Raw genomic sequence first — 15,467 nt, 5'->3', positions numbered from 1 at the left:
CTTTATAATTCGTGTATATGAGGGTGATTAGAATATGAACGGGTCCAGAAAGTGAATCTTACAAAATATAAAGCATCAGTTATAACTTTTATGCGTTGTGGTTAGCAATTTGTGAATTAGTAATAGGCGCGACGTGGATTGTTCTGCAAGAGAAAATCATATTTTTAAACAGTCTCTCGAGCATGTAAACACAATCAAAAACTCACCAGCGGATTGGGTCGAAAGCGATAGGCCAACATCATGCGCTTGCGATACGCATCATACTCATTGTCGCAATCCTCTGGCTGAGCGGCGCTGCCAACGCCCAGGCCCTGGTTGCCATCACGCTGTGGCGCTCTGCAAATAAAAGTTTTCATAAATAACAAGACATCTTAGAGATTGATCTTAGCTCTGTTCGTATTCAAGGCAAACTAATCGAGCTTTAGCAGCTATTATTTTAATTTGAGAACAATTTCTCTTCACTTACTTATTAACGGGATCCACAATGCCGGCACCGTCTTGGCCTAATCCCTGGCCCTCTTTCCAGCCGAGCTTTTGTAGCATTTGGAAGCCAATGTTATCTTCTTTTAGTTTGTACTCCTTGTAATCACTTAAATCCGGCTGCCTATTGTTTTTCTTTGCCTCGTACTGCTCCATGAACTTTTTCAGTTCCTCAGGGGGCAGAAAATCACCAATGTGATGCTTGCCCTCGCTCTGCTTGGTTAGCGCATTGGCCCACAAGTGTGTGGCCTCCATTTCAGCAGTACGCAGCTTGTGCTCCCAGGTGCCGCCCTCAATGTCCTCATCAGAGTCGTACTCGTATTTAAACTTTCCGCCTCGTGCCAAGCGATCGATCTCCTGGCGCTTGCGCATCATGTCCTGGTACAACAAATTGACTTTGTAGTGCTCTTCGCACTGCTTCCATTGGTCCTCCGACAATTGAGTGGATCCATAATTAAGACGTGCGTACTGCAGCAATGCCGGATCGTTTCGTGTGACTGTGCTTAGCATGGGCTTATTCTGGTTTCCAAAGCTGGTCGGTGTGCCTAGAGTTGATCGTACAACATGAATATAAATTTAATGTTAATTCAATCTTGATCTTTTCACTTACCTGAACCGCTTGGCAGCTGCTCCTTCTCGCCCCAGCGACTTTTGCGCTCTCGCTTGCGGCGCTGCCGCTGGGTCTCTCTATCGTCCTGGTGCAGCTCGTGCGGATCACCGGTAGTTGCCATTGCGGCCTCCTCTTCGCGCTCTCGACGCTCCTCGTCGCTCAGCTCGTTGCGGCACTCGATTCGTCGCTTAATATTGTCGCGATTGCGATCCATCATGCTGCGCATATACTCATCATCTGAATCAAAATCGGCGCTAATTGCCGATTCCGGATCGTATTTGTCCGCTGCTGAGTTACTGTGATCTTCCTGCTGCTGCTGCTGCTGCTGGTGTTGATGTTGTTGTTGTTGCTGCTGTATCTTGCTTAGCTGCTGCTCCCGCTCCCGCTCAAGCTTTCGCTCGCCGCGCTGGCGTTCGTAATCGAGCAGTTGTGAGCGATAGCTTCGATATTGCTCGCAGTTCTTATCATAAAGAAACCTATTTTAAAATTTTAAAGAAGAAGTGAAACTTACAATGAAAAATGCCCAATTGCATTCAGTATACAAAGACATTATATGAGTTGAGTAACTGTTTGTTTCTTTTTTTTTTTTGGCGCCCATTTAGTAGTGTGCTTTTATAGAATCCTTCAGCTTACTCCTCCAGTTGAAAGGCGACGGCAACATACGGCCAGTGTGTGATATGTGTGTGATGCGTGCGCCCTAATCTCTAACATATTTAGCCTCAATCTAGACAAATCCGTGGAGTTCGATGCCATGGGCCAGCACCACCCAGACTACTACTTCTATACCGAATAGCTCCTACAGAATCGATTGCACAAGATAAACTTCAGAGCACTAAGAATAATATTTAAATTCGGAAGCTAATTCATTAGTCGTAAGTATGTCCTCTTCCGTACGTTTAAGCGACCGTGAACCTATTAGTTAATTCTATACCCTTGCAGAGGGTGTTTTTATTTAAACACGAAATCTGTAAAGCAGACATCTCCGACCATACATATATAAAGAGGTCAGTCAATGAAGCAGTGTTCGTTTTGTCATCCGTTAAACTATGAAAACTAGTCTCCCAAATTACTTGTTTGTCGATCGGACTGAATCACCAAAATATAAACCTGTTAGAGCTGCCACAAGGAATATCGGAATATTAAATAACTTTGCCCATAGGAACGATCAGCCGAAGATTGAAGCTATGTGTTGAGGTCTGCAAGGGTATTAAATCTTCGGGAAACCGAAAATACCTGATCTTTCTGGTAATTTTCTAATTGCTGTCCACCACTTAATAGTTAAAGTGCCCTGCGCATGATAATGTGCAGCTGATTTACCACAAGGCCGGATGCAGTTCGCTTCTATGCAAACGTATTTTATCTTCGTAATCTTCACCATTTTCGGCGACCAGTGCGATAAGGTTTTCTATGCACGTTGGCAATTGTATGCACGTTTCTGAAAAAACTACACAAATTGCTTTAAAATCGTGCACAACGATTTGTAATATATATAAAATGAAAATAATTGAGATGTAGGAAGTTTTCAATTTGAATGGTAGGATGAAGGATCAAGGATATAGGTTATTGGATGGGTTACTAAGGGTTTTTGGCAGAACAGAACAGACAAAGGCAATTGCCAAACTAACAATACACACCTTCGGCAGGAGGTGTCGATGGCTGCACTTGCAGCTGCATCTGCTGCAGCATCTGCAGATTCTGGTGATGCTGGGGCTGTGACTGCGGCTGATGTGATGCTTGCTCCTCTGATTGCATAGGAGGCGGAGGCGGTGGAGGTGGATTAATCGTCACATGCTCTGGCAGCAAACCCAGCTGCTCCGCCTGAGTTACATTAGGCATCTGTATGGCTTCCAGATTAATCTGCGGTTTTGGTATAGCATTCAGGTCAAAGTCTTTGGGTGCCGGTATGGCGTTCAATTGATGCATAGCTGTTTCGGGCGGCATCTGTGCTGGTCCTAATTGCATATAAATTGGCGTCAAATTAGCCAACGACATGGGCAGCTGTGGCGGAGGTGGTGGTGGCGGCGGCGGTGCCACTGCAGCGGGATGTAGTTGCATAGGCAAATGATGGTGTCCATGGAAGAAGGCCGGCATTGTCATTTGAGGCGGCCCCTGTGCCAAAAGCGTTGGGTTGAATGCAAACGGCGGCGGTGGCGGTGGTTGCACAGCCTGCGGCATCGCTGTTGCCGTCACTGGCATGGTAAACGTTAAATGATTGTGCCCTGCGCTGGATACTGTAATGCTGCCAGCCATGGAAGTAGCTATCACTGCCGCAGCACTCGTCGCTATCGTGCTAGCCGCCAGATCCACCGTCTGTTGTGGACTGTTGTTCTCGGTGGTGTGAGTATCCCCTGCGCTGTTTTCCTCAGTGCTGTGTGGGGACTGAGTGTTAAGGACTTTCACTGCACACGAAAATAAAATTTGCTTACCTTGGCATTGGCACGGGCGCCACCATAATGGGCGGCTTGGGTTGTTCGTGTTTTTCAAGGATTTTCTTAAAGTTCTCCAGAAAGGAACCGTCATTACAAAACGTATTTTTCACTTTGGGTGGCGGCTGTTCAACACTGGGCTGTGGCAGCTGTTGCCGTTTCAGGCTAAACGTAATTTTGCCCGTCTTGCCAGTAAAACTGTTGAGCGTTTTGGACGTACCATCGTCGTTTTTAGCTCTTGCAGCTGACCCCGTTAGATCACCGTTATCTATTTCCAAACCGTTTCCCTCTTCGGCTGGCGCCGTTGCTGCTGGTGAAGCTTGTGTTAGTGGCGGTTGCTCTTCCTCCTGCTCATGCTCTTCCAATTCCTCCACTGGCGTCGTCGTTGACGTTGACGTTGACGTCTCAATGGTTTTCAATTGGGCAGCCAATGTTTGAGCAGCTGCCACCGCCTTAGCCAGCTGCGCCGTGCGCTGTTTCTCAAGTATTTCCTGGCGCTTTTTGGCAATTATCTCCTCCTGCTTGCTCATTTGCGCAAAACGATCTACGCGATGATTACGTTGCGCCATATTTTATTATTTTTATGCCTTTTAACCGGGGCGCTTATATAAATCGTCTAGTTTGGTAGTTTCGTTCACTGCAAGTAAAAACTATGCACCTATAAAAATAAGAATGGCCACCCTGTTCGCCAGCAATGTGACCAGCGTTATTAAAAATACCAAATAATGCCAAATTCACAATATTGCCGCAAATACCAAATTGTCAACAGCACACTTTTATTTATATTATTATAGACTGCTTGGTTTTGTATGAATTTATTTAAATCAGTAATTGGTAAACACATATATATTGGGAAGGTAATATTTTTTCAATTATAACGATTTCAAGATTTAAGACACATATATTTTGGTTAAATGGCAATTTCACGTTTTTGATGCAGTTATAGAACAATATTATTTTGAATTCTGTTGAAGATTGGCAGTGTTAATGATCCAAATATTATGCAATATGTTATTATAAGCATCGAATCAATGTTCACTTTAAGTGAAGAAATTTGAAATTATATAATTGGATATAATTAACAAGTATATCTAAATGCTTCTAAAATTCCAAACTGTTAGTTCGAGTATGTATATATATCTATAAGTTTACACAAAAATAGTTAGGAATAAATAGTTAGTATTATATAAGAACTCCTTTAATAATTAAGCTAATTGTATTTAGGTACTATCAATCCTTTTAGCATATCAAAACTGTTTCCATCGGGCTGAACAGTTTCAATTGTGCCATTCACTAGTTTTACTTTTAAGAATCCAAAGTCATCGATTCCAATAATTGTGGCATCCTTTTCTTGATCATTTTGCAGGCAAATAGTAACGTTTTGATCACTAAAATAAATAAAGTATTTTAAAAATATCTCCACATTTTTTAAAGCTAATAATATTACCTATGCAACCAAAGTTCATAATACAAGGAGTAGAAAGTATCAAAATCTCCGTTTTGCACTTCAGCCAATATTTTTTCAATTTCATTAAAAATCATTGCAATAAATTGCTCGTATTTGAGTAAAGGCAATTTAGCATTAGGCATTCGCACATTATACTCATTTATCATGTCATTAATACACACCGTCGGTTTTGAATTGTTTAAATTAATTCCACAGCCAATATTTACTATCGCCTGCGAACCCAATAATGTGGTATTGACGACAAGTCCACCAATTTTGTAGTTTCCATTGGCAATAATATCATTTGGCCATTTTAAAGCTATATCAAGTACCTGCAAAACCAAATTTGTTTGATTAATTGTGAATTAATATAAATGTGTATATATTTTATGTAGCAAAGATTTAAATACTAATAAATGGTTTCAATAGTATTTAAAAAAAAGTCAATTCAAACTTATATGCGGTATATACGATATATAGCGATAAGATAATTAATCGATAATTTACTTAATCGAAAAAACCTCGATACAATCGACGATAGTTACGCAGCTCTACTACTTGGGTGTAGAGAAATTTCGTGCGTGCAGGCGACAACACGGCACCCGTTTTGTCTGCCCCCCAAAAACTATAAAATTTTTCGCGTTTTTCTCATAGCAGAAGCTGTCTCGAAGTCCGCATTTCGCAGGACTGTTCATGTGTGCTTGCAGCAAGCGAAAAAAGCTGGTTGATGTGGACAGAATGTGTGTCAAAGTGGTGCAAACAACAAATGATTTGTAAGTGCGTCTGAAAAAATCAATCAGTTTGTACTGCTGGAAGGGGCGGGCGGGCCACAACAAAATGAGCAGCAGCGCCGCCGCCCAGCTGACTGCGCCGCCAGTCAGCAACAGCAACAGCAGCAGCAGTAACAACAATACAACAACGACTGCGAGCGAAAGCAATCTAATCATCATACAGGATATGATTGATCTCTCGGCCAACCATCTGGAGGGTCTGCGAACACAATGCGCAACGAGCGCGACGTTGACGCAACAGGAGATCCGCTGCCTAGAGTCCAAGTTGGTGCGCTATTTCTCCGAACTGCTCTTGACCAAAACGAGACTCAACGAACGCATACCCGCCAACGGGCTGCTGCCCCATCATCAGGCTACCGGGAACGAGTTGCGCCAATGGCTGCGAGTAGTTGGACTCAGTCCAGAGTCACTGAATGCATGCCTAGCGCGTCTAACGACATTGGAGCAAACACTGCAGCTAAGCGATGAAGAACTGAAACAACTGCTTGCCCACAATTCAAGTACCCAGCTGGACGAGGAACTGCGGCGGCTGACCAAAGCGATGCATAATCTCCGAAAATGCATGGAAACGCTGGACAGCAGCGGCGCAGTTGCGTCCAACGTCGATCCGGAACAATGGCACTGGGACTCCTGGGATCGACCCCATCCGCATCACATGCACCGCGGCAGCATTGGCAATATTGGCCTAGGACTAAGCAGCGCCTCACCTCGCGCCCATCATCGTCAACATCAACATCAACACGCGAACAGCAAGCCGAAAATTGTTAACAACTCTGCCTCAAGCTCCCGCAGCGAACAGCAACCACTGACTGGTTCTCAGTTGACCTTAACACTGACGCCCTCGCCACCCAACTCGCCCTTTACGCCCGCCTCAGGGACGGCATCCGCCAGCGGCACTCCGCAGCGCAGCCGCAGTACCACAACAGCGGCGGGAACGCCACCACCAGCCAAGAAGCATCAAACGCTGCTCATGCACAACAGCAGCGCTTCGGAGACGGCACTCGCGGAGCAGCCTCCACGGCCACCGCGCAGCCGTCTACCCACAGATCCTAGCCCGGATAGCCACAGCTCGGCCAGCAGTTCGGACATTTTTGTGGACGGTGGCAGTATCAACAGCTCCAATGTACTACTAGTGCCGCCCTCGCCAGGTGTGGCACACGTGGGCATGGGTCATACCATTAAGCACCGTTTCAGTAAATGGTTTGGCTTCATGGCCACGTGCAAACTGTGCCAAAAGCAGATGATGAGCCACTGGTTCAAGTGCACCGACTGCAAATATATTTGCCACAAGTCCTGTGCGCCGCATGTGCCGCCCTCGTGTGGCCTTCCACCCGAATATGTTCACGAGTTTCGTCAAACTCAGGTGGGCGGCAGATGGGACCCTGCGCAGCACAGCAGCAGCAAGGCATCACCAGTGCCCAGGAAGAGCACGCTGGGCAAACCGCAATTGCAGCAGCCACAGCTGCAGCACGGGGACAGCAGCTCACCAAGCTCGAGCTGCACCAGCTCAACACCCAGCAGTCCAGCTTTGTTCCAGCAGCAGCAACTGCAACTGGCCACGCCCAGCGCCTGCCAGCCGAAACCAGCAACAGCAGCGGTAGCAGCAGCAGCAGCACAACAGGGTCAACAGAGTCAATTCAATTTCCCCAACGTGACCATCACAAGCATCAATGCCTGCAATAGTAACGCCAGCGCTGCGCAAACGCTCATATCCAATGAGCCGCAAGCGCATATGGCCACAACGGAATCCACGCTGACCAATGGCAATAACAACAGCAGCTCCAACAACGGGAGCAGCGCCAACAACAATAGCAGCAGCAGCAGCAGCTGCTCCAATTGTCACCTGCACTCGCTGACTGGAAGTCAAGTGTCCACGCATTCGGCTACCTCGCAAGTGTCGAATGTCAGTGGCAGCAGCTCGGCCACCTACACCTCCAGTCTGGTGAACAGCGGCAGTTTCTTTCCGCGGAAATTGAGCAATGCTGGCGTGGACAAGCGGGTGCCCTTTACCAGCGAATATACGGACACGCACAAGTCGAATGATAGCGACAAGACGGTTTCGTTGTCGGGCAGCGCGAGCACTGACTCGGATCGCACGCCTGTGCGTTTGGACTCCACAGAGGATGGCGACTCGGGCCAGTGGCGGCAGAACTCCATATCATTGAAGGAATGGGATATACCCTATGGCGATTTGCACTTGCTGGAGCGCATTGGACAGGGTCGATTTGGCACCGTGCATCGGGCACTGTGGCATGGCGATGTCGCTGTGAAGCTGCTCAATGAAGACTATCTGCAGGACGAGCACATGCTGGAATCGTTTCGCAACGAGGTGGCCAATTTCAAGAAGACGCGACACGAGAATCTGGTGCTGTTCATGGGCGCCTGCATGAATCCGCCGTATTTGGCCATTGTCACGGCACTATGCAAGGGCAACACCCTGTACACCTATATACATCAGCGAAGGGAGAAGTTTGCAATGAATCGCACGTTGTTGATTGCCCAACAGATTGCCCAGGGCATGGGCTATTTGCATGCCAGGGACATAATACACAAGGATCTGCGCACCAAGAACATTTTTATAGAGAATGGCAAGGTGATCATTACGGACTTTGGCCTATTCAGCTCCACAAAGCTGCTGTACTGTGATATGGGCTTGGGTGTTCCACAAAACTGGCTCTGCTACCTGGCCCCGGAACTAATACGCGCCCTGCAGCCGTGCAAGCCACCCGGCGAGTGTCTAGAGTTCACGTCCTACTCGGATGTTTACTCATTTGGCACCGTTTGGTACGAGCTAATTTGCGGCGAATTCACGTTCAAGGATCAACCGGCGGAGTCAATCATTTGGCAAGTGGGGCGCGGCATGAAACAGTCGCTGGCCAATCTGCAGTCTGGTCGTGATGTCAAGGACCTGCTGATGCTGTGCTGGACCTATGAAAAGGAGCACAGGCCGGACTTTGCACGTCTGCTCTCCTTGCTGGAGCATTTGCCAAAGAAGCGCCTGGCACGCAGTCCCTCGCATCCCGTCAACCTCTCGCGCTCAGCGGAATCTGTATTCTAACCAGCCGATATACAAATATATACGTTTATAGACAAATATGTCATATATGTAAGCAGGCGCGCACACACTCACACACACACACACACACACTCTGATTCTATTTAGCACAATTTCACGTTATATGTAAATGTAAGCTACACACATATGCAAACATACGTATGTCACTTTAACTGTAATTGTTGTGCGTGCAAAATGTCAAATGTGAAATTAGCTCTCCGGTAAGGGAAGCAAGAGAATGCGGAGAGCAAAGCTCACTTCCTCAGCCTCATGTATGTGTATGTATGTGTACGACCCTACGACTCTCAAAGAAAAGTTCAAAGTGCATGTGTTACAAAAACAAAAAACTGTAAATATACATTTAAAGCAAATGAAACGAAACTATACATATATGTGTATATCCAAATTATAGCAATTTACAAATGCATTGTAAAATAGTTTTATCTTTAATTATGTATTGAAAACAAATGTTTAATTAAAAGACAATGTTTAAATGTTAAAGAGCAACAAGCAAATCTGAATGCATAACATAAGGCATTAGACATTACAAATTACAAACATTAAAGAAAAACCAAGCACTGTGGCAAATCTAAATGTAAACGTAAATCAGGTGAGCAATTTTAAAATTGTTAATTATGTGTAAGCAAAGCTCTAGATATATATATTCTATATCTATATATAAACAATTATATACATACATATGTAAAATGTGTATATAGTAGCAAACAAGTTGAATGCAAAATATACGGCAAAAAAAAAATGTCAAAATAAACTATTCACTACAAATCGAAATTTATTGTAACATTTGCAATTGGCTATAACAATGCAATATCAAGAATTGAATTCAGATATTCCCATTTGATTTCCACAGAGTTCTCACACTTTGTAAACTTTATGAATATACGCAAAATGTAGTTCAGTTTTAATAGAAATCCGAAAGATCAGATCACAAAAAGAACAAAAAAAACAGAAATCGATAAGAACCTTTTAGACCAATTTCTATTGAAGACCCTAGATAAGAAGCTTCAAAATATACAAACAGATACTTAATGGTTGTCTCCATCATCTGTTTCACTGTTCGATTCAATTTTACTGGAGGTACATAAACCATAGGTATTGCATTTATAAACATATTTAGGAAATTCAAATTCGGAATTTATATAAAAGTGCAAAACTGTGCAAATTATTGAACAAAATAAATGTCATTAATATGGCTCAGTGCTGGAACAATCGTCTTTTGCGATGGTTTCGAAAAAATCATATATCTCAGATGTTCAGATTATGTTTTAAAAAAAATATTTGTTGTGCAAAAAATAATTAATATTTTTATTAAAGCCAATATATTACCAAACAAATCTGTTAACTGTTTCAGGCTTATTCGGGCTCTCAATGCAAAACCAATTGCACTTTTTGTTTATAGTTTATCAAACATAATCACTTACCCTATAAAGTTGATGGCCTCGTAGGGTGTTCACAATGGCAGCTCCTATCATGTGCTGTATCAAGGAAAGGCGTGTTCCCAGCGGCGTATCCATGGCGATGTGCAGCTGTGTCGAAAACATTGCGCAGCCCATGGGACTCAACCACTAGTAAGGCAAACAAGAAAGTCATTGAATAGAATTTTATCGTTAAATGTTTAGCTTTCGGCTAGAACACTTACCTGATTTCCGCTACGACCCGTGCCCGCTGTCTGTTGACGTGGCAGCACGGCAATGCCATGCATTAGCTCCAGATCGTTAATCACATGCATCGAGCTTGTTAATACTGGCGCATAGATAACCAAGCGTCCAATATGCTCCGTTTTCAGATTCTACAATAATAGAACAACTTGAGTCATACATACAGAGTTATTTTGATTAACAATACGCACATCAAAGTAGTCAACAGTGGAGAAATCATCCGGACAAGCATGTATCACAATGGGCAGCACATTTGTGTTCGCCACCGGCGCCTTATCATCCTTGCCACAGAACTTAATAGTCAGCTTGGGCGTCACGATGACATCGTCATTACCGCTACAACGTGGTCGTAGCTTCTCCAGCAGTTCAAATTTCGACTGCAACGAGCAAAATGATTAGGACAAGGCAAGGCGCACAGTAGATAATAGCTCACCTCATGACGGCCTAAGAAGTAGGCCTGCTTGAAGACAACTCCGGCAGGGTGAGGAACTTGTGACTCGCCGACTTGCACCTCGATATCTAGGTACTTGTGCAAGAGATCCGTAAAAATCTCGATGCGTGTGCGTTCGCTTTGTTTCAGGATTGCGAACTTAGTTTCATCAAACTCAAATTCACTGGGATTTGTCTCCAAGTGAACCTGTAACAAAAATAATTTGTATATCATTATCAGTTATAGTTATTTAATTTGTAATATACCTGAGAGAAGACGGCTTTACCGCCGCTAAGCAAACTGTTAGCCAGCAATATGCTGGGCGTGTTCCAAGTCTCCTCAGTGCCCAGTACTTTAACGTCCAGCTGATGTGTCTGGCCGGTCGTGTCCTTCAAATCCATGGACCTTGGACATACTAGAGCTCTAAGCGGCGTTCGTTTCGTATTTTGATTTGGTTTTTGGTTTGTATTTTATCATGTTGTTGTTGTGAGTATTATCGTTTCAGTTTTGGGAAATGGTGGATAGGATAATAGTTGTGGGCACACATATAGCACATACATACACACACACACAAAGCAGAAAAGAGAAAGTCAGAGAGAGAAAGAGATCACACGCAAGAAAAAGAACGATAGCACACGAGGAAAAAATTAAACAGAACTCAAAATCAAGCAGAACAAAAATCATAGAACAATTATCAAATTCATTGCGCGATTCATAAAAATAAGGGTACATTTTAATGGAGTTTCGTAAATTTAAAAAGGGAAGTGCAGTACACCAATTAATAAGTTGTACAAATTTAGAATAGATTGTAAAAAACGACACACGAGAAAACACATATGAACATGAGATTTTAAGATCATAGATTCGATTATAAAAAAGGTACAGAAATAACGCCAATTTGAGCATGAAAGGTTCAAGAAACACAAAAGAGATTGGAATTAGTATAAACTTGTTGTTATATATCTTGGTTTATGTATTCGAAAGTACAATATTAAGATTGGCGTATTTACAGTTACAGTTAGTTCCAAAAATATATTTGATTGCACTTGATAGATTCTAGCGTGCGCCTGCAAGTATGCAGCATTTCGATGGCTGGGAAAGACCAAGTGGTAGTCGCCGAAGCCAACAAAACATGCATTGTAATAAAAGAACAAGCTATCTATTCTATATATACATATGAAGACGTAATATCAGCTTTGGGAAACACTCCGATGTGTAACTAAAAGGCGTGTTCATAATGAATTTCATTTCGAAATAGTTCCACTTTAGTATGTGGATTTAAATCGAAATCTAATTTTTAATATTAATGCATATCTTGTGTGGAATGTTGAAGTGTATTTAAATCACACACAAGATGACTTACGGTTTACGTGAATGCGTTTGGCTGGTTGACTCCTCGCTGTCGGTGGAAAAGTTTTTCTTAACCGGCGACGGTTGGTAGCAGAAAATGTGATGCATCATCTTCACCCGCTGCCACTTGTCATAGGAGAACTGAACCAACTCGTTCTCTCGAACCTGGAATAAGAATTGATTAAAAGCCTGGATTTCTCTTGCATTGTGACACACGATGTGACTTACCTCCGCCGTGCGATAGTTAGGCAATATGAAGTGTAAGATATCCGAACAGAGACTCAAGACCTTGCCGCCATGCAGAAAGTAGTCGACCAATATCTGACCAATAGCCGGCGCAACAGAGCCGCATACCACCAGCAGCGCCGTCTGCTCGAGCCAATGTTTTTGTCCCGCCTGTTGCGGGGTTAGTGCATAAATGGTGTACACGTTAGGCTCTAGAAGTTGGCGAAGAGTTGCCATTGCCGAATCACGTGCACTGGCGCTGTCCGAATAGACAAGCACATTCAGAGGTTTACTCTCGCCCAGGCTATCCTTATTGCGGCGCAAAACGGGACGCGGTCGGCTGGAGGATGAGGCTTTAGGCGGTGGCGAATTGGGCTTGACGGCAACAAAGCTTTTGCTGGGCGTTGATGTGTTTGCCGCTGCCATAGTTGAACTGTCCTGATCTGCTGCCGGCTTGGCGATAACCGTTTTTTCCTCTTCCCTAGGGTTGCTCAAAAGACTTTCAGCTGGAGAAGGCTGACTCAACTGCGTGGGCGATTTGATGGCCGTAGCAGTTTTACCAATATCTTCAGGTGGAGCCGGTTTCTTCGCTTGAGTAGGTTTGGCCGGAGATGGCGTCTTGGTGGTGGGTTCCACTACAGCTACAGCTTTAATAAGGCTTTGTGCTGCTGCAGGCGACTGCTCCGCCTGTCGCTGAAGCAACAAGTCCTGTTTAGGAATGCTTGCCTTAAATTCGTTGCGATTCTTTTGCTGCTCAAATTCGGTAGCCTGGCGTGCCAGTACGCTTAGTGCGCGTAGATCCTCCAAATGCTTCTGCCAGCCCTCCGCGCTAATCTCAGCCGCATTGCGCGATTGCCGCTTCAGATGATTGGCCAGCAGTTCAAACGGCTGCGGTTGACCCTCTCGCTGCACAGCTGCAAATGTATACGGTAGATATTGTTAGATTGTGTGTAGATCAAATCGAATTGCAATCAGCTAATGGGCTTACACTCAATCCTCATCAGTGGCAGCTGATCATTAATGAATAAATTATTTTGTAAAAATGTCATTATCAATAGTTGTGTGAAATGCTCAACATCCGTTTCGATGAGTACTGCCAGGTGGGAGTCTATTTTCCATGCAATTAGCTTACCATAGGATTCCAGCTGACAACGACGACATCGGCGGTGATTGATACAGGGACAGCATGAAAAGAGACGAGTAAACAAAATCTGCATTATACATACATACTTTGTGCGAAAATAGCTTAAGATATGACGCAATCTTCTTTTTATTAACCAAACACACGCGAAAAAGTGCTTTAATTCGCTTGACAAAATTAAAGCACTTTCCATCCCATTTTAGATATAGAAGTATTAACAAGAACAAGAAACGCTTTGGTCCTCTAAATAATTGTTTGAGACATTTGTAAATAAACTCAAACTATATTATTTAACACTTCGATGCTAATAAGATTTGCCCAATATGTTAGTAGGATATTGAAGCTCAATATCGTTGAGTCTAGTTAGAATAGTTTCCCCCGACCCGATCCGACTGATAAGTTAGGAAAGGTTTCAACAGTCTAGTATAAGACCCAAGGAATAATCTGCACCCAAACAAACAATAAGGGGCACATTATTTGATTGGTTTGGCTATGGGTACTAATCAAGAATATATATAACTCAGAGTCGGAGATGTCGGATATCGAAATGGAGAGTTAATATGCCACCAATTTGACTTACCCGCACCGGTACGCTGTGTTGGGCACTTTCTGCTTCCCGTTGCAGCTCTACTTGCGCCTCAAGCAATAATTGCAAATGTTGACTCTTATCCGGTGACAGAGTTATTCTGGGTTGCGGCTCCATTTCCGTTGGAGTCGTAACGGGTGTAAGGGTGTCAGCTGCATAGGCGAACGGCAGCCAACTGGGCGCAGGAGGAAAACTAATCCATGGCGTAATTTGCACCGTTTGCAATGGACGCAGACAGCAACCGTGCTGATTGCCATGCAACCACAATATATCCGTGACCTTGGCCGCATTGCGATTACCGCACAGCTCCGAGCTGGCAATTGTAGCATCTGCTCGCACACGACAACAAACACCAAAAATAATTAATACGCACGTAGAGTGTGCACAATTCGGTGTGCTGCACTACTCACCGAAGCCGTCGTCGTTGCCAGGTGGGATTGCATAGAAGGCAACGCTCGACGACTGTGCCAATTGCTCGGCAATTTTATTGCAGGCCCTTTGAATTCGCCAGGACTGCAACAAGGTGGCGCTCGCGTAATAGAGGGTCAACATCTTGGACAAACTGGGGGTAACGGTCACAGAGCTACAGTTTTAAAGTATAACCATTTGACACAAGAACGCACGCACAATAATATGGACACGGCTGCTGCCAAAGCTGGCAAAATCAATTTGCGGTTTCGTAATGTAAGCAAATTAGATTTGCTTTTATCACTGCTGGAGCACACTGCCTCTTCCGGGCTTCCTTAGCAACGGTTTGACACAGTTTTTACATTCCGCTATGCCATGACATTTATTGTTGATTTCTTCACACGCAAATTCGACGCGACGCATCAAAGCTTATCAAAATGCTTGATAACAAAGTGCGCCATTCACAATGAAGCGTTTAAATCAGCTGTTCTTTTAAAAATGGCTCCCAATAGAATATTTTATGTAAAACTAACAAACGTATTACAATTGAACTACCTAGCTCTACCTTTTAATGATTTCTTTATAACAAACTACCGTTCTTACCAAAGCAACGAAATCTATAATTTATAATATTCTTTCTAACAATTTTCTAACAATGTACATTTTCATTAGTATTTTAAATAAGAATAAACGGCATAGCGCCAATTACCTATATTTTATATATTTCCAATTAAACAGTGTTGTTTTCTTTGAATAATTTGTTAAAAATATTACCGGTCGTGCCGGGCATCCAGTTTCACTTGCTGCCTAAGCCCTGCTTGTAATCGATATCGATAAGT

At 43.8% G+C, this 15,467-nt stretch overlaps 3 protein-coding genes across 10 annotated transcripts; 1 reads left to right on the top strand and 2 right to left on the bottom strand.

The window, feature by feature from the left end:
- Window position 1: 1 nt before the first annotated feature.
- LOC6631047 (SURP and G-patch domain-containing protein 1) lies at window positions 2-4,202 on the bottom strand. Of its 3 annotated transcripts, none has more exons than XM_015171393.3 (7): window positions 3,517-4,194; window positions 2,725-3,458; window positions 2,408-2,534; window positions 1,091-1,566; window positions 467-1,025; window positions 207-336; window positions 2-143 (listed from the first exon to the last, which is right to left on the bottom strand). In XM_015171393.3, exons 1-7 carry the CDS (start codon window positions 4,083-4,085, stop codon window positions 117-119), a joined length of 2,622 nt encoding a protein of 873 aa, XP_015026879.1. In that variant the 5' UTR covers window positions 4,086-4,194; the 3' UTR covers window positions 2-116. The 3 variants fall into 3 exon arrangements, with proteins under 3 accessions (XP_015026879.1, XP_002054632.1, XP_015026878.1); XM_002054596.4 differs by having other exon boundaries at window positions 2,408-2,525; XM_015171392.3 differs by lacking the exons at window positions 2-143; window positions 207-336; window positions 467-1,025; window positions 2,408-2,534 and having other exon boundaries at window positions 1,283-1,566; window positions 3,517-4,202.
- A 136-nt stretch (window positions 4,203-4,338) lies between these two features.
- On the bottom strand, window positions 4,339-15,414 carry Hcs (holocarboxylase synthetase-like protein). Of its 6 annotated transcripts, none has more exons than XM_032439194.2 (13): window positions 15,338-15,414; window positions 14,631-14,782; window positions 14,215-14,549; window positions 13,482-13,638; window positions 12,497-13,407; window positions 12,282-12,433; window positions 11,185-11,341; window positions 10,922-11,125; window positions 10,680-10,865; window positions 10,470-10,619; window positions 10,252-10,395; window positions 4,964-5,295; window positions 4,340-4,904 (listed from the first exon to the last, which is right to left on the bottom strand). In XM_032439194.2, exons 2-13 carry the CDS (start codon window positions 14,770-14,772, stop codon window positions 4,727-4,729), a joined length of 3,048 nt encoding a protein of 1,015 aa, XP_032295085.1. In that variant the 5' UTR covers window positions 14,773-14,782; window positions 15,338-15,414; the 3' UTR covers window positions 4,340-4,726. The 6 variants fall into 6 exon arrangements, with proteins under 6 accessions (XP_015026875.1, XP_015026874.1, XP_032295085.1 ...); XM_015171390.3 differs by lacking the exon at window positions 15,338-15,414 and adding an exon at window positions 14,848-15,069; XM_015171389.3 differs by lacking the exon at window positions 15,338-15,414 and having other exon boundaries at window positions 4,339-4,904; window positions 13,626-13,638; window positions 14,631-15,069.
- ksr (kinase suppressor of ras) lies at window positions 5,518-10,124 on the top strand. Its single transcript, XM_002054598.4, has one exon. It carries the CDS (start codon window positions 5,801-5,803, stop codon window positions 8,810-8,812), a length of 3,012 nt encoding a protein of 1,003 aa, XP_002054634.1. The 5' UTR covers window positions 5,518-5,800; the 3' UTR covers window positions 8,813-10,124.
- Window positions 15,415-15,467: the final 53 nt, after the last annotated feature.

This window comes from Drosophila virilis, chromosome 2 (assembly GCF_030788295.1).
Source record: "Drosophila virilis strain 15010-1051.87 chromosome 2, Dvir_AGI_RSII-ME, whole genome shotgun sequence".
NCBI lineage: Eukaryota > Metazoa > Arthropoda > Insecta > Diptera > Drosophilidae > Drosophila > Drosophila virilis.
The sequence above is the reverse complement of the archived record's forward strand: the minus strand, read 5'-3'. Positions and strand labels throughout refer to the sequence as shown.

Coding starts and splice junctions, on each gene's coding strand:
- LOC6631047 (XM_015171393.3), bottom strand. CDS start 4,085: ATGGCGCAACGTAATCATCGCGTAGATCGTTTTGCGCAAATGAGCAAG. Junction 2,535..2,724: donor ATCGACACCTCCTGCCGAAG/GTGTGTATTGTT, acceptor CAATTTGTGTAG/TTTTTTCAGAAACGTGCATA. Junction 1,567..2,407: donor GAACTGCATCCGGCCTTGTG/GTAAATCAGCTG, acceptor ATTTTAAAATAG/GTTTCTTTATGATAAGAACT.
- ksr (XM_002054598.4), top strand. CDS start 5,801: ATGAGCAGCAGCGCCGCCGCCCAGCTGACTGCGCCGCCAGTCAGCAAC.
- Hcs (XM_032439194.2), bottom strand. CDS start 14,772: ATGTTGACCCTCTATTACGCGAGCGCCACCTTGTTGCAGTCCTGGCGA. Junction 11,126..11,184: donor GTAAAGCCGTCTTCTCTCAG/GTATATTACAAA, acceptor TTTTTGTTACAG/GTTCACTTGGAGACAAATCC. Junction 5,296..10,251: donor GAGGCCATCAACTTTATAGG/GTAAGTGATTAT, acceptor TTGGTTTTGCAG/GTACTTGATATAGCTTTAAA.